This window comes from Leptidea sinapis, chromosome 29 (assembly GCF_905404315.1).
Source record: "Leptidea sinapis chromosome 29, ilLepSina1.1, whole genome shotgun sequence".
Classification (NCBI taxonomy): domain Eukaryota; kingdom Metazoa; phylum Arthropoda; class Insecta; order Lepidoptera; family Pieridae; genus Leptidea; species Leptidea sinapis.
Window position 1 is genome coordinate 8,242,902 of NC_066293.1, and position 17,431 is coordinate 8,260,332.

The following is a 17,431-nucleotide window of genomic DNA, read 5'->3' on the forward strand; positions in this document are numbered from 1 at the left end:
TGATGAATATTTCTGCTCAATTGACTACTAGCACTGACAATGGAAGGTGAATGTACTGCGGAAGTTTGCTTCATGAGTCATTGAATGATTTAAGAATATAAGACAGAAGTGAATTCAGAAACTTTGTTAGAATGACATAAGTAATTTCGAGAAAATGCTTCAAAAAGTTGCTCTATACTTATATGCTATATATATATATATTACTGCTATATACATTTCTAAGCAGAATACACAGTATCGAGATGTCATCACTCCAGCAGCAATTGTTTTTTTTATGGAAAAGGAGGACAAACGAGCGTACAGGTCACCTGGTGATAAAGAATTGGTCGCTCACATTCTCTAGCAACACCAAAGCAATCACAGGAGCGTTGCCGGCCTTTAAAGAAGACCTACGCGCTTTTTTTAACTGTTCTGGCTACTACGGATACATATTCTTCTTTGTATTTGCATCAGGCTTTCGAGACGAATACCTATAAAAAAGTGTGTGTGTGAACGTAAATGTGTTTTAAACTTGTTTATAGACTTGTTGTCAACACAGTGTGAAAGAATATTTCAGACAATTGCAATACATGTTTAAAACAAATAATTATTATTTGTCAAGTATTCTACACGTTTTGTATAAAACATGTTTTTGATGTTCTGTTTTTCACGATTTAGGTTAGCTAATTAGCAGCAATGCGATAGCTCTAGGGACAAACGATCTTATCAGGAATTACAGTTCAGCGCCATCTTTTAGTTTAGCTCTAAACATACTGAACAACTGTACTTAACTAAGTAGAACGGTTTTGCTTAATAATGGATTATCTAGATGGCGCAGTTAACGAAATTCAATGCATGATTATTTTGCTTTGGTTAAATTTAACAATTTAAATTGATGATTAATCATAGCCCATAGGTCGTAATGCGTTCTTCATTTAATACATAATAAAATTTTATTTATGACCGAACGAGTACATATTATGACGATATCATAAATAAAAAAAACAAGTGTATGGTTTTAAGAAACCAGGATACAAAAGTGAAACTTCTTTTTGTGAATAACTTTTTAATATCAGCAAAACAATTTAGAGAAAGAAAAACAGGACAGGATTCCACGCTCTCTCTGAACCAGAGATAAGCTCTGGTCTCTCTGGCGCTCGTGACTCGGCCAAGCAAACTTGAAAGCAGAAGATGAAATTAATTATGAGCCATAATATTGTTATAATATATTGTTGCTTTTTGACTTTTGGTAGGTATTTATTTTATTCTCTATACATATAGTATCATACAGGCCAAAGGTATTTGCTGTGCTGATGTTAGATTATACTTTTTTATTTATTTAATGGAAAGAAATGTAAATCCATAAGCCAAGTTGTGATAGTACTCCTCTGGTGTTGTTGAAGCCACTCCTTATGTGGCTTCTAAATTGGCTTAAAAACCCGGTGCAGTTGTATGATAGATATGAATATTAACTTCAGAGTCATGCAGGTTTTTCTTTTATATGCTGATACTGCGACCCATAACACCTATAGAGAATGCCTAGTCAGGTAATAGATAATTTGAGTGAAAGTAAATCAATAGGTAATGAATTTATATAAATGAAAACCAAAAAACAGTCTGAATTTTTTATTAAAATATTACAAATTCTGTTGCATTCCTCATATCAGAATATTATATGCTTTAAAATCTTTTACAACAACTGAAGGTAAATTTAATCACTGATTGCTTACATTATTTTTATGCGGGTTTTTGAGGTTAGGATCATCTGCCTATAACAGAGACAATACAGGGTGAATTTTTCATTTGAGTGTGGATGGCTAAATATGAAACTAAGAGGAATAAGCAATAGGTACTTAAAAGAGTCTCGGGCCCGATTTTGTTAAAAATTAAACCTGAGGCCAGACAGCTATCATACCAGGGCCGTAAAATTATCATATATTTGCATTACTTGAATACAATAAAAAAACATATGAAACATGGAATTGAAACAAATCACATTGTCGACAATATTTTCAAGTGTAAGTACTCTGTGGACTATATTGATCCCTGATTGGCAGATAAAAGCAACCAATAAAAGACTTGTGCTATGAAGCAGCATGACATGTTCGTGATATGTTCCTAAGAAATGAACCAATAGGTGGCGCTGACTGTAAAAAACATGTTGCATTATAATGGAAATTATCATAAAATCTGCTTACAATAGTAGTTAACCATCGTACATCATATGTATTACATAATTATCAAATGGTTCCGAATGCTGATTCCTAGCCAGTCGCTAATAAGAGTAAAGTCTGGAAAGTAATGATTTTCATTTTTATCAAAATTGGGCCTGAGACTAATTCAAAAACTTTTTGCTATTCCACATAGTGACGGATTTCGTCATCCATTGAATAATTCACCATGTATAACTTCAGCTGTTTCATTGTATAAAACAATCTAGGGTGTAGCACAATGTAAAACCCGTAAACCTGGGATATAAGATATATTGCTGATAGGTCTAGAATGCTAATTTCTTCATCAATAAATACATCTGTTGATCCACTTCAAAGCCGTGTAAATTATTTGCATCTCCTTGTAGCCTCATTAGGAGACCACCAAATGAAACATATGCCGACAATCTTGTTGCAGATTCTATAGCAATTTCATCTCCATCTATCCTGAAAAAAAAAAAAAAATATTTTATTTTTTATTCAGAGTTCAGAGTTCCAAGTGTGAGATTTTTTTAACCTATTTGATCGCGTAAAAGTTTACTACGATTTGTATGGCTTAGAAAGAGCGCCATCTAGTGACAGTGGAGGAAAACATCATAGAGCTCTTTCAAAGCCATACAAATCGTAGTTAACTTTTACGCGATCAAATGGGAAAAAAATATCTCACACTTGGCTCTGAGTATTGTTTTGTGCTATATTTCATACAGATTTATGATAGTCAATCATGACTGAGTGTCATGGTCAAATTATAATAATCCCACACAATTACAAAATAATGGAGAGCATAATTAACCGCCAGCTCTTGGTATACCTAGAGGGTCACCAGATGATCAACGACCAGCAGTATGGCTTTCGCCATGGTCGGTCGGCTATTGAAAGCAAGGGGGAAGGCCTGGCAGTTAGCCTAGATATAGCGAAGGCCATTTGATCGTGTATGGCACAAGGCGCTCCTTTCAAAACTTCCATCATTTGGGCTTCTCGAGAACTTATGCAAGTGGGCCTCCAGCTTCCTCACTGGGCGCAGCATACAGGTCGTTGTTGACGGTTATTGCTCGAACCCGAAGCCCGTGAACGCTGGAGTGCCTCAAGGCTGTGTGCTATCTCCCACACTGTTTCTTCTGCATATCAATGATATGTTGGACACCTATAACATACATTGCTATGAAGACGACAGCACGGCATCGCACGTGCTGTCGTGTGCTGTGATGCTGAGGCGATGCAGGTCTCTATAGGGAAATCGTCGACCAGTGCCGGGAGAAACTTGTGTCTTCTATCGAGTCCTCTCTTAAGAAGGTCGCGGAATGGGGAAAATTGAACCTTGTCCAATTTAACCCCCAGAAGACTCAAGTTTGCGCGTTTACCACTTAAAAAAACCCCATTTGTCATATCACCGCTATTCGACAACACTTCCCTTACAGCCTTGCAAAGTATCGGAATTCTGGGGGGTTGATATCTCGAGCAATTGCCAATTCCGCGGCCATCTGGAGAGCAAAGCCAAATTGGCTTCGAAGAAATAGGGCGTCGTTCATCATAGTTCCTTAAAGGCTGGCAATGCTCCTGTGATTCTTTTGGTGTTGCAATAGAATGTGGGCGGCGGTGATCACTTAACAACAGGTGGCCGTACGCTCGTTTAAAAAAAAAAGTTTTTAAGACAACATTATTGTCCCTAGTATAATAAGCTGTCTCGCAAGATACTTAGCTAATAGTTTTTTATGTGGGTTGTTAGTTCCTCTTTTATTGTAGCCATATGTTCTATAGTTTTGATGCAGGTAAGCATTCACCTGATTCTAAGCACTATACACTGTCTATCACAAGCTACCAATATGTAGAAAGCCTAAATTGTCAGAGGCAATGTGACTGCACTTAAGGTGGCAGTTCTCATTCCTGATTTATCACTAGCTATGGCACCCTTCACATAAAACTTGTCCCTGCACAATATTTTACTGCTCGATAACAGAAACATGTGTGTATATGGTACACATTTAACAGACATTGTATCTCCCTCGTACTACAAAGCTATGGAATGAGCTTCCTTGTGCGGTGTTTCAGGGACAATATGACATGGGTACCTTAAAAAAAAGCGCGTACACCTTCCTTAAAGGCCGGCAACGCTCTTGTGATTCCTATGGTGTTGCAAGAGAATGTGGGCGGCGGTGATCACTTAACACCAGGTGACCTGTACGCTCGTTTGTCCTCCTATTCCATTAAAAAAAAAGACATCCTGAAGCCTACCACCTGGTATAAAAAAAACCAGGGTGTATTTACCTATAAAATGTAATTTGTGCTCTCTAATGATATACAATCATAATATTTGAGGCACTAGCACAAACCTATTGCTACCATCTGTTTAGATTAGTTTGTTTGTGTTCTACACAAGCAGTTTAATGTCTTGGATATGTTTGATTCAAGTAAATCTTTGATCCAAGCATATGCCTAGGTACTTGACCATATCATGATGTGGAAGTATTATTTTCTTCCAATTCTAATTTGGTCATTAAAAGTCAAGTAAATATGGTAAATGGTAATGGTATTGACATAAAAAGTATTTCTTTAAGATATTGCATAACATATTATTAACCTTTCCGGATCGGCGCGCTCCGCCGCTTAATGTACACCTTAGATCAGCAAGCGTTCGGCGCTCGCTCAGCGTTTTCCCCGTGCGTATTATTTTACGTGTAGTTGTAAAATGCTTATAACTAGGGTGATTTGAGTGACTGTCACTGAAAGCTATTGAAACAATCTATAAGACCATGAATAAATTATTCATATTGTGTTTCTATGATATTTCACACAGACTTTTCATTAGACAATAAGTGTAAAAATAGGTATATTTTAAAATAAATTTTGATTTTCAATGTTAATTACTTGTTTTATTTATTTCCTTTTATGTTCGAATCTTGGTGGCCTTGAATAGTAACGGATCAAAATATGTATCGGACTTCACTCGTTCATAATTGCGTAGGCAAATACACCATCTTGTACACCTAATAAGGGTGTAAACTGGGTGAGGTAAAAGAGTGCCTTGAGGCACTGCAGCTCTCTTTGTTCTTTGAATTTCCAGTGCCTGCGGGCACGTCCGATGCGGAAAGGTTAAAATCATGGATTTGATGCATAATATACCTAAAGTATGACAGATTTTACATTCAAGACTTTTTATTATATTTGGATGTAGTTAAGCAGAAAGGACACAAACCAAAATTTATTGAAGTAGGTGCTACTTTGCGGAAATCCACAATTATCCAAATAATTTGAGTTTTCTTTAGTGTTAATTCCGCCAATATTTGTTTTTAAACAATTCAACATGTGTTTCGCCTCTACACTAGGCATCCTCAGGACGTAATGACCCACCAAAATCTGGCACAAGAGACGAGACGGACACAAACCAGACAAAGGCACTTTTGAGTTATGTTATAGGCATTTGAAGTTTCAGCTCTAAATAATCTTCCATAGTAATATCCAAAAAAAAAAACTGTTTCCATGTATATGTGGTTTGAGTTCTTTCTACTTAACTATGTCTATTTATACTTCTATTAGTTGTATTTGAGGCAATAACAGTTAGATATATATTAACATGAATAAAATACAATTTACACAACATAATTGCTTACCTGTAAACCTTCCCATACATGACATACTCAAAACTATCTGCCCGATTTCCTTCCGTCTCCAGAGGATTCCATTCCCCACCATCTGGGTACCCGTTCTCTCTGAGTGTAGTGGCTAACACTAAGCGAAACTTATCACCCAGTTCCATTGGATATATCCATGAGTTTATGTCTAATATCAGATCCATTTTGAATGATTCTGACTCACAATGCAGTCTACTAACTCTGTCAAACTTCTTTCCCTCTGGATCCATATCTTTTACATTAAATATGTCTTCAAACAATACACCCGCCATTTTAAGGATTATTTTAAAGAGACAATCGTGTGCACTATTTCTGTTGAGACCTTTAATAAAAAATAAATTCATTTGAACACATTTTATAAGTTTTGAACCTTCATTCAAAAGTACTTAACACAATCGTATTTTGTATATTAGTACATAACCTTATTGTATATCCAAGCAATTTCGAGTATATTATAATATGAATTTGTATTTTTTAACCCCAGTTGTAGTCTCACAAAGGCAAATAGAAACAAACAAACATTTGAAATACCCAATTTATTAATTTCCCACCTAATACATACCTAAGACTTTTACTACAACCAAACTAAATTACAAAGAAACGGACAGACCTCCACAGTCTATTAAACAATACTAAACAAAACTACAATTATAGTTTTATTATTTACTTGTTTGGATTATTTATCTTTCTTACACCATCACAGTTCACACAATTGAAAAGTAAAAAACCACAGTCCACACTCCACAACTGACAATTAGCAACCGTCATCAACCATGCGATCACTGACACTTGAGAACTTGACAGTTGACACTTTGTCCTCACAAATGGACTTTTTATTTAATTTAGAGCATGGGTAACAAGACCATCAGCTCAATCCAAATTACAATAATAGAAGAATATTTATATAATTTATCAATATACTCGATTACAATCGAGTATATTGATAAACCCCCCATTAGGTTTACGGACAAAAACTTTCATGATGAAAGTGTAATGAAAAAAAAACCTAGAAACTGACAGGCTTAAAAATAGGGGTGACCAAGAGGAAACCTATTTAGAAAAATTATAAATATATTTTTTGCAAAGTTGTGAATAATACACAATAACAAGGTTAATATAAAGCCTAGCAAACGGATAATGACACTTTAAGAATTATACATAATATTATTCATGATGATGTATATATATATAATATATATATATATATATATATATATATATATATATATATACAGGTGTCCCAAAGTTATGGGACATGAAGGGAAAGTACCTTAAATATCGAAGATAGGCTATATTACTGAAAGAAGACTTTATGTTTTTTTTAAAAGTTAGTAATTCTGCATTCAAAGATTTGTAAAATGCAGTTAGCAAAAAAAAAGTAAATATGCAGTTATTAGTTTCTTATTAGGGCATGACTCCATTCACGACTTTCCTCTATGTATCCTGTTTCCGAATTGGCCATCACCGCCCTTTTCAAAAAACATATCATAATCGTAGATAAGATATCAGTATAGCTTACTTATAGTGTTTAACATACAAATTATAATATTAATTTATACATACAAATATATGTATATATTTTTTATCAACACAGATAATAATTGTGTTCTAAAGCTAATTGACATAATAATCTTTTGATAATTGTCAAAATACGGAAGTACTCAATACCTACTCGTTGGCATTGAAATTTGAAATTGAAGGCTGAAGCAAGCAAAATGAAGTAAAGCTAACCTCGTCTCGTTTCGTGCAGTCGAAGCACGTGTTTGTTTTTATTTCTAAACATTGTATGCATGTTTTAAAAGTACATTGTTCTTTGTGAATAATTAGTATAAATTTCATCGAAGAAGTTAATCGTTTTAATATAAATAATGACAGAAGTAATTCAACCCGGCACCGAAGTGTTTTCTGAAAAGAAGAAAAAGAAAAACAAAGATGCTGTTACATTAGGCGCATTTCAGAAGATAGGTGACTTCAAGATTGAGCCATCAGAAGCGGTGTCAAAGCTAGATACAGCCTACTGGCCTCTATTACTTAAGAATTTCGATCGCCTTAACGTTAGAACTAACCACTACACTCCACTGCCTTTTGGACACTCTCCTTTGAAACGCCCTATTTCGGAGTATATCAAGTCTGGATTCATTAATGTAGACAAACCTAGCAATCCAAGTTCTCACGAGGTGGTCTCATGGATTAAACGAATCTTAAAAGTTGAGAAAACCGGTCATTCTGGTACTTTGGACCCCAAGGTTACTGGGTGCCTCATAGTGTGCATTGATCGAGCCACGCGTCTTGTTAAATCTCAACAGAATGCCGGGAAAGAGTATGTGGCCGTTTTCAATCTTCATTCAGCGGTTGAGAACATCCAGAAAGTTACCCAAGGTTTAGAGAAGCTTAGGGGTGCATTGTTCCAGAGACCTCCATTGATATCTGCAGTTAAACGGCAACTTCGCGTCCGTTCAGTATATGACAGTAAACTGCTTGACTATGACCAAGAGAAGAACATCGGAGTATTTTGGGTGAGCTGTGAGGCTGGCTCCTATATCCGTACGATGTGTGTACATCTAGGTTTAATGCTTGGTGTTGGTGGTCAGATGATTGAACTCAGACGTGTACGGTCTGGAATCCAAGGAGAGAAGGAAGGTATGGTCAGCATGCATGATATATTAGATGCACAATGGGCTTATGAAAATCACAAAGATGAGACATATATAAGACGAGTTATTAAACCATTGGAAGGACTTCTTATTGCTCATAAAAGGATTTTTATTAAAGATAGTGCTGTGAATGCTGTATGCTATGGTGCTAAGGTTTTATTACCAGGTATTCTACGGTATGAAGATGGAATTGAAATTGATCAAGAAATTGTTATAGTAACTGCTAAAGGTGAAGCAGTTGCACTAGCGATTGCTCTTATGACAACATCAACAATGGCATCCTGTGATCATGGTGTAGCAGCTAAACTCAAAAGAGTGATAATGGAGAGAGATACATATCCAAGAAAATGGGGTCTAGGACCTAAAGCCTCAAAGAAAAAAACACTTATACAGCAGGGGATGTTAGATAAGTTTGGTAAACCAAATGAAAACACTCCAAAAGAATGGTTAAACAGTTATGTAGATTACAAAGTGAAGAAAGAGGAAAATGGTAATGCTGATAATCCTGATGCTGAGGACAATTGTAGAAAAAGAACAGCTAGCACAGCCAATGCTGATAATCCAAATGATTCAACTGAAATAAAGGCTGAAAAGAAGAAAAAGAAGAAGAAGAAAGATCGCGAGAGTCAAGCAGAAGTGGAAGGTGAAGCAACACCTGAAGCTGCGGTTGAAACGTCTGAGGTAGCTGATGATTCAGTCCGTAAAGAGAAAAAGAAAAAGAAGAAAAAAGACAAGGAACAAGAAAGAGAGGAGGATGAATGAATATTGTAATAATAAGCATATTTAGTCTATAAGGATAAAATTATGTTTTTATTTTTGAAGATATTAAATGAAAACAGCCATGGATTTCTTAATTTACCATACCTTATAGTCTGAATTTATTATATACATATTAATCTATTAACATTTTATTCAGTCGGAGGGAGCATTACAAAATATATATTCTATTGTTTTGTGATAGGCTTTGCCATTGTCTGTGGTGGCTTCAAGCCCTTCCGTAGAGTTTTGTTTTTTATGACAAGGTACAAGACAAGCAGGATGTTGAGCTGATGGTAATTGATACACCCCACCCATTACAATGCCGCTCAGGATTCTTGAAACACCCAATCATTCTGTGGTGTTCCAATTGCGCTCGTCACTTTGAGACATCAGTTGATAAGTCTCATTTGGCCAGTGATTTCACTAGCTACGGCGCCCTTCAGTCCGAAACAATAATGCTCACCCATTACTGCTTCACGGCCGAAAAAGGCGCCGTTGTGGTACCCATGATCTAGCAGGCTTCCTGTTTAATTTGTCCATAATATTATGTCATCCTCATAAACTGAACTTGAAGTAGCTAGTTAGGTACTATGCCTGGTGCACCTTGTCAACAAAAACCGTACATTTGTTAATTTTAAACAATTGATTTAAGTTTGACTGAGTTGAGTCTCGTGCCAGATTTTGGCGAGACAACACGTCCCGAGGATGCCTCATGTAGAGGCGAAACACGTGTCGAATTGTTTAAAAACAAATATTAACGCAATTAACACGTAACGCCTACTTCAATAAATTTTGTTAATTTTAAGAACAAATTTAAAAGGTATATTTATTTATATCATGCTATAAATAAGGACAAAGCATGTGACGAATTATTTGCTAAGTACTTCATCGCCGGGCAATGCACAAAAAGTAAAGTTTATTTCGGAATGTGTTAATAATCCCTAGATATTTGTCAGAGTATAAGCAAAAAATAAATTATTGTCTTTTAATAATGGAGAGAGAGACTATTGGCAATTTGCTTTTGTAAGAAATCGAATAGGTATAGAGTGCGAAGTGTGAGATTTTTTACCTATTCGATCCAATGACGTCATTGATTCGATCGCGTAAAAGTTAACTAAGATTTGTATGACGCCGACAAAGCGCCATCTAGGGAAAGTAGGGGAAATCACCATACAACCCTTAACAATCTTACACTTGGCACTCTGTTCATCGTCTCCTCCCCTCTTACACCTATCTCCAGCTTAAATTAGTAAAAATGCTTAACAGATACCTGCAGTTAAGTGGTGCATTAGTTTTTTTCTGATTTAAATAAATATATGTAATAAGAGGTTTGGGAAATAATTTCTTCGCGTTTTACATGAAAATCAAGACATTTTTTACGAAGCAAGTGAGTGGTTCCACGTTTTAGAAAAACGCGTTTCTACGACCACCTAATAATAATAATTAATCACAATTCGCAACAAGTATTTGCAATTGTTTGCCTATTTTTTATGGTTTTTAATACTTAAAAATTTAATAAAATAATTCAATTCTGTAATAACACAATTGATACACGTGCAAAGGTACACGAAGCTAATTATTATGAACTGTACAAATCATTATAAATTTCACTGTACAGAAATATTATGTACGTGGGATATTGCTGCCTTATGGACTATGGTCGCGTTATACGATGTAAAAAAATCGCGTAATGTTTAAACGATAAAATGCTACTTTTAATTAAAAACAGCACGAATATGCAATTATAGTATTTAAATTAAACACACACCAATTATATATATTTAATATTATTTATTTGACAGCATCTCGGTCGCCATGTTTGTCCGCCATATGTCTCCGCAGAGTGCGTCCCCGGCTGTACGTTGCGCCGCACAGCTTACACGAATGCTTTTCACACGATGCGTGTGTGCTCGCTACGTGCTCCTCTAGGCTCGCTTTGTAGCCGAATTTCTTTTCACACAATGAGCACTGGCAAATAAAAAAAATTATGTTAGATCATTTATTCGTCTAGATAGACTATGACAGCTGTGAAAACGTCGAAAAAAACAATAAGGTGGGTTACGATTCAATTTTAGGTGGTAGTACCTACATGGTCAAGATTGGTTTAAGACAGAGGAGAATAGTCACAATTGAAGGAAGCCTTTATTAAACTGTATAAATATAGATTATCGTATATTGGACGCATCATCATAGACAGCACTTCACTAAAAGCCACCGCCTGCAACTTTATAAGGCGCAAATTCGGTCTCACATGGAGTACTGTTCTCACCTCTGGGCGGGTGCTCCCCAGTACCAGCTTCTTCCATTTGACCGCATACAACGAAGAGCGGCTCGAATCTTCGACGATCAAGTCATCTCCGATCGGCTTGATTCTCTAGCATTGCGTAGAGATGTGGGTTCTCTCTGCATCTTCTACCGCATTTATCACGGGGAGTGCTCAGATGAGCTGTTCGGGTTGATTCCAGCGGCCGAATTCCACCACCGGACATTACGTGCAAAGTACCACCCGCATCACGTAGACGTCTGGCATTCCACCACCGCGCGTTTTGTTCGAAATTTCTTGCCTCGCACAGCCACTCTGTGGAATCAACTACCGGCAGCGGTCTTCCCGAACAGATACGACTTAGGGACCTTCAAGAAAAAAGCATACTCCCACCTTAAAGGCCGGCAACGCATTTCTTGACACACCTGTTGTTGCGATGTCCATGGGCGGTTGCCTCACCTCTCCCCATCCCGTGAGCCTCTTACCCGTTTCCTCCCTCTCATATAAAAAAAAATCAACCTTTAGAGCTTGAATTCGTTGTTTGTGTAAGGATGTTTCGTGAACATGACGTCAGTCGTGTTCTGTGTGTCGTGTCAGTGTAGGAATATTCAAATCTTTTAAAATACATCTGATATAATTACTGATATATCTGTTTAAAAGTTATTACAAAAAAAACACATATGAACAAAGTATTTCGTAGTTCATTTAGATTTCTTGAAATCTATCGGTCCAAGTCAAAAATATAAGTTTGGTCAAGCCGGAGTAAGTAAGTAAGTATACGCAGCAGCGAGTTTAGCGGTCCAACTTATAGGTGGTCGCTACAAATATATCACTAGAATACACTAATCCATTCAAACTGTAAAATAGTCGAGTTGTATGCATTTACCTCATATTGGCGAAGACCTAAATGTATTTTGCGGTGAGCGCGCAAATTGGAACTAGATATGCACTTCTGTGGGCAAAGATCACAACTGTACGGCCTCTCTCCAGTGTGCTTCCTGAAAATTGAAAAACATAAACATGAAACAAATACCAGAATAATATCTAAATTTGTCTTTTTAAAGTCAAACCTCTTTAGGCGCGTCTTGAGGGTAACTCAGATATTTTTCTAAAGTAACAGAGCGTAACTTTCATCAGAAACTAGACAGTCAAAAAGTTTTTTGGAGTGATACCTTCTTATTGGAGGGTAAACCGCTTCGTAACGTAACGCGTTACGGCGCCAGTATGTCTGGCTTCCCTTTCTCTCACGCATAAGGCAGCGGTAGGCGGGCTCCTCCTCTCTCACTCTAACCAATTGTTACTTTTATAGGATTTAATAATGATACTAATAAGGTACATACGTTAAATTCTAATGTATCTATATATTCAAAAATTGTAACTAAGAATAAAATATATTTTATAATCAATAAAAAAAATTATATATAAATAACCTTTCCTTACATTATAATATTAATATATATAAAATTTAAATACCTAATAACCTAAGCTTTTCTCAAGTTAAACAATTTAAATATTGAAAAGTTCAACTTAGATAAGTTTAAGTTATAACTTCTGTAGGGCGTGCCGTGACACATACGTTTTTTATTTTTTAACCGTTAAAATAGAACAAACAGAAAAAAAAACAATTTGCTCAGTACCTAATACTTTTTAAAAATCTCCAAATGTATTTGTTTATTTATTACTCCTTTTGTAATAAATAAATCATTTATCAGGTTTTCAGAAATTTTCTGCCATTTGTGACATTCTTATCAGTAATATTCCATAACAACGTTAGGTATATTGACATATGTCAATTTCTTTTCACAAATCATCAATGTGGCTATAAACTATAATTAATATTTTTTTTTAAATCAATGACACTTTATGTACCTAACTTCAATGCAGTTTTACTACATGAACTCATGAATGAATCGTATTTTAGTCATAAATCACGGTGTAAGGTAAAAAATCATATCTGATGGATGATTCTGTATTTATCTATTGAAATACAATGATATTTAAAAGTGATAAAAAGATAATTTTAAAATGATATTTACAATTTTTATTACTAAATTACCTTTAATTTCTTATTCGACCCCCAGTTCCAGAAAGCATACTTAAAGTTAATTTTTCTTTACTTATATCACATGCTATCTTTGATTCTCAAAATGAAAAAGAAAGTGACGGTATTATACATATTTAATGAAACATTAACTTCAAGGATGCTTTGTGCAACGGATGGTCAATTATTTTATTTAAAGACAATGATATTATAGTATTAAAAGAGGTAGATATGTCACTAGCGCGCCGAAAATCAATCGCCTAAATGGAGTCAATTGGTTCCTTTGGTCGTTAGTCGCTCTCTCGATACGAAAACGGTACGCACGCGTTTGTTGTTGACAGAATTGCTTAAAATTTGATATAGGTACACCAATAAAATGCCGTCTTGTGTTATAGGAAGATGCAGTAATCACGAAAGTAAAAAGAAATCATAGATTTACATACCACAGTTAAGTTTTGGCCCTTCAGACCAAAACACAATAATGCTTACACAGTACTGCAATACGGCAGACAAAGGTGCAGTTGTGGTACCCATATAATAGCCAAGAGTCCTGTGCAAAGGAGTCTCCTTACTGGTATGTCAGCCTGAAACTGCTCTAGTTTTTAATAAAATCAATTGAGCAGTTTTCACATTCATTTTATAAGTAAACTCACAAAATACGAAACGGTTTTAGCTGGAATAGGAAAATGTCAATTAAAAGTAAAAAAAAATAGTGTACCTGATATGTACTGTTAAAGCTGACCTTTGAGCAGCTCTGAACGAACAATAAGTACAGGAGTACCGTTTATCACCACTGTGTGTTAGCATGTGCTTTGCGAGATAGTCTTGTCGGCCAAAAGCTCTGCCACAGCTCTGGAAATCATTAATAATATACTATAGTAGCAGTAGAACTAAAAAATACTTTAAAAGGCCCGCATTGTTCCTGTGATTCCTCTGGGTGTTGAATGAGATTGTGGGTGGCGGTGACCATTTCAATATCCAGTGCCCTTATTTAAAAAAGAACTAGTTTTATGTGCTGCACTCATCCCGGGCTATACAAATTTCTTTATAACATGTTTAACCAAACTGTACAAAAAACATGGACCTATTTGTGTTTAGTATGCAGAGCTTATTGTCGTGATTCCTGCCGCCGAGTTCCACCTTTGCAGGACACACCACAAATAAGGATATGATACCATCTGGACGTGTGGCGTTTCTCCACACTATGGTTTTTAACTTTCTTCCACATACAACTAGCTGCGGAATGAGCTTCCATATGCGGTGTTTCCAGGATGGTAGGGCATGGGTATATGGGATTTAAAGGGTCGGCTACACTGTTGTGATTCCTCTGGTGTCAACTTCATGTAACCCGTACTGTTGTTTGTCTTCTCTTTCATTAAAAAAGGCAGCATGGGGACAAGCTCACACTATTTAAATATGGTAAAAATAACAATTCTACAACATAAAAAGATAAGTTTTTTATTTTGATGACATAAAAATTTTTTTTTTTTCACTATATAGTAATTATTTGTATATTTTTTTATTAAGTCAATAAATTATTGCATATTATTTCTTTTGTATAAATTTGTAATGAATGTGAATTCAAGACAACAGCCATAGAATAAATGCTTATACAAAAGTAGATTCCTCTATAAATTGGTGATTGACAAATAAAAAAAAATAAATAAAAATTTTACCTCACATACATAAATTTTCTTTGCATTTTCATGGCAGTTCATATGTTCCCGTAAATCATCTGTATTCTTAAAACTATCGAAACAATGCAAACATTTAAAGATATTCTCTGGAATGTCTCTCATCACATTATTCCTATGATCTTTCATATGTTGTTCGTAGTTCCTTCGCCTTCGTAAGAATTTATTACACTGAATACATTCATAGCCATATTTTAAGTTTTTACAGAACCTAGTCTCATGCCCAAGCCTTGATTTACCCGTTTTAAATGTCTTGTCACACCCAAAACACTTGAACAAACCTTTCTCAATACCATGGCTTTCCGACTTATGTTTATCTAATGTTTCCAAGTTTTTAAAGTCCTCACAGCAGATATTACAATATGTTGGAGTTCTTTTTGGTTTATATCGACTAGATTTGCTCTCCAATTCATTCTTCTCTGAATCATTTTCTTCATCTGAATCTTTAATCCCAATATTTACATCAAAATCTACCTCATTCTTAATAAAATTGTCCTCTAGTTGCACCTTGTGCCTATGATTAATTATATCTTGCAGCTTTTTATCGGTCTCCTGACAAAATCTCTTAAAATAATAAAAACTTTCTATTTTATCACAGCACTGATCACAAGCCTTACTGGGTGTGTAAACTAGTGTTATGTCTATGTTTAAGCACTCTTTTACTTTATTAATAAGCGTATCTTTTAATTCAAGGGATTCTATAGAACACTCTTGGTTAAATAACTCAGTAATTGCATTTTTATTCCAACAAAACCTGCAGACGTCTTCTTGTGTGAAGTATTCATATGTATATTCCTCAATGTTTATTGATTTATACATCGCTTTTAAATTGAGTTGTTCTTGAATATTGTAGAAACTACAAGTGTAACTAGAGTCACATTAAAAACTTTAATAAAGAGGTCCCTATCTTTACCCCAGTCCCCAGTAATATAGTAAAGAGTTAAGTTTGTTTACACTTTACTGTTTATCTCACACACTTTTTTTATTTTTATTATCTCTTTTTTTTTTTTGGATTTTATGGCTTGGTATTTTATTATCTCACACATAGTCACAGATCAACTAAAAGTACTCTGTGCTCACAATACATAGGAAGGAGATACTGTCACAGACTACAGAGTCCATAACTTTGGAAAAAATGTCTGATTAATTGAGAATATATATTATGGGTAAGCAGTCGTTATTATTATCTCCATGAATTTATTCCATTGTTTATTCCATAGTGACTTACGTGGTCTCATTCCATTTATGGCGCGGACAGTCCTCTTCTGCAGTACAAAAATGCTGATGATTTTCGGCACTACCCCACAATAGTGAAAGTAAATAAAGTAAACGAAAAGTGCAGTTTTTACAACTGTAGATGACGAATTTTTTCACAGCATAATATGCTGCAGAACTAATCCTATTTGACAACTCACCGTTGAATTTTCTGCCCACCTCTAGATTCTCTTCATATTTTTTTACGAATGTCTTTGCCTCTTTCCCATTAGGCATAAAAATATTACACATTAAGTTTTTAAAATATACCTGTCTACGTTTAACTTTAAATATCAAAGAAGTGTTATCTGCAAACAGTACATCGTGATTATTTCTCACAAGGTGAAGTAAATCGTTCATAAAATAAATAAGACATAGAAAAAGCCAATATTTGGGTCATTTCCCATTGTACTGTAAGCTAGATATCAACGCTCTGAATTCCACACCAGAGATAGGATATAATAAAATTCAGAACGATACTACGAATCCCGTAATCGTGTAGTTTCGTAAGTTGCGGATGATACTGGACGCAATCAAAAGCCTTGTAATAGTCATAAAAAAACACCAGAAGCGTCATGTGACTCCGCAGTCCGCCCACGTAGTATGGATATTCTCTAGTAAACGTATTCCAACATCAGTCTTAACTCGTAGACCCGCCCCAAGTGAATCCAAATTGTTATGAATGAAGATATTGGATTCAAAATGTTTCTGTAAATCAAAATTTGCCTGAGTCCTAAGCCTGGCACCAATTTATTTTTATTTTAGTGAAGCAAATGTGCATGGTACCTTTAAGCTGATGGTCAAAACTGCTATCTATGTACATACATATATCTCTGTGAATATGACACGTATATTTCCAGAAGTCTTGCAATTTTTTTTTCGACCGATTCATTTCTGAATTCGGATCGGATATGCTGTAAATGTATAAAAATAAATAAAGAAAAACAA

General features: G+C 35.3%; 3 protein-coding genes across 6 annotated transcripts; 1 reads left to right on the top strand and 2 right to left on the bottom strand.

Annotated features, from left to right (window-relative positions):
• Window positions 1-1,590: 1,590 nt before the first annotated feature.
• On the bottom strand, window positions 1,591-6,597 carry LOC126973418 (DNA-directed RNA polymerases I, II, and III subunit RPABC3). Of its 3 annotated transcripts, none has more exons than XM_050820685.1 (3): window positions 6,486-6,597; window positions 5,798-6,140; window positions 1,591-2,636 (listed from the first exon to the last, which is right to left on the bottom strand). In XM_050820685.1, the coding sequence occupies exons 2-3, from the start codon at window positions 6,088-6,090 to the stop codon at window positions 2,477-2,479; spliced, it is 453 nt and encodes a 150-aa protein (XP_050676642.1). In that variant the 5' UTR covers window positions 6,091-6,140; window positions 6,486-6,597; the 3' UTR covers window positions 1,591-2,476. The 3 variants fall into 3 exon arrangements, with proteins under 3 accessions (XP_050676642.1, XP_050676640.1, XP_050676641.1); XM_050820683.1 differs by having other exon boundaries at window positions 6,381-6,574; XM_050820684.1 differs by having other exon boundaries at window positions 6,429-6,570.
• Window positions 6,598-7,525: 928 nt separating this feature from the next.
• LOC126973389 (H/ACA ribonucleoprotein complex subunit 4) lies at window positions 7,526-9,314 on the top strand. Its single transcript, XM_050820637.1, has one exon. The coding sequence runs from the start codon at window positions 7,687-7,689 to the stop codon at window positions 9,232-9,234; it is 1,548 nt and encodes a 515-aa protein (XP_050676594.1). The 5' UTR covers window positions 7,526-7,686; the 3' UTR covers window positions 9,235-9,314.
• Window positions 9,315-11,002: 1,688 nt separating this feature from the next.
• LOC126973399 (zinc finger protein OZF-like) lies at window positions 11,003-16,277 on the bottom strand. Of its 2 annotated transcripts, none has more exons than XM_050820659.1 (4): window positions 15,221-16,277; window positions 14,254-14,387; window positions 12,381-12,492; window positions 11,003-11,199 (listed from the first exon to the last, which is right to left on the bottom strand). In XM_050820659.1, the coding sequence occupies exons 1-4, from the start codon at window positions 16,046-16,048 to the stop codon at window positions 11,023-11,025; spliced, it is 1,251 nt and encodes a 416-aa protein (XP_050676616.1). In that variant the 5' UTR covers window positions 16,049-16,277; the 3' UTR covers window positions 11,003-11,022. The 2 variants fall into 2 exon arrangements, with proteins under 2 accessions (XP_050676616.1, XP_050676615.1); XM_050820658.1 differs by having other exon boundaries at window positions 15,212-16,277.
• Between the last annotated feature and the right edge of the window lie 1,154 nt (window positions 16,278-17,431).

What these genes read in the sequence shown, in the direction of transcription:
- LOC126973418 (XM_050820685.1), bottom strand. Translation starts at nt 6,090, where the DNA reads ATGGCGGGTGTATTGTTTGAAGACATATTTAATGTAAAAGATATGGAT. An exon ending in ATGTATGGGAAGGTTTACAG is followed by an intron (nt 2,637 to 5,797) that starts GTAAGCAATTAT and finishes TTTTTTTTTCAG; the next exon opens with GATAGATGGAGATGAAATTG.
- LOC126973399 (XM_050820658.1), bottom strand. Translation starts at nt 16,048, where the DNA reads ATGTATAAATCAATAAACATTGAGGAATATACATATGAATACTTCACA. An exon ending in AGAAAATTTATGTATGTGAG is followed by an intron (nt 14,388 to 15,211) that starts GTAAAATTTTTA and finishes AATGATTTCCAG; the next exon opens with AGCTGTGGCAGAGCTTTTGG. An exon ending in TAGGTCTTCGCCAATATGAG is followed by an intron (nt 11,200 to 12,380) that starts GTAAATGCATAC and finishes TTTATTTGCCAG; the next exon opens with TGCTCATTGTGTGAAAAGAA.
- LOC126973389 (XM_050820637.1), top strand. Translation starts at nt 7,687, where the DNA reads ATGACAGAAGTAATTCAACCCGGCACCGAAGTGTTTTCTGAAAAGAAG.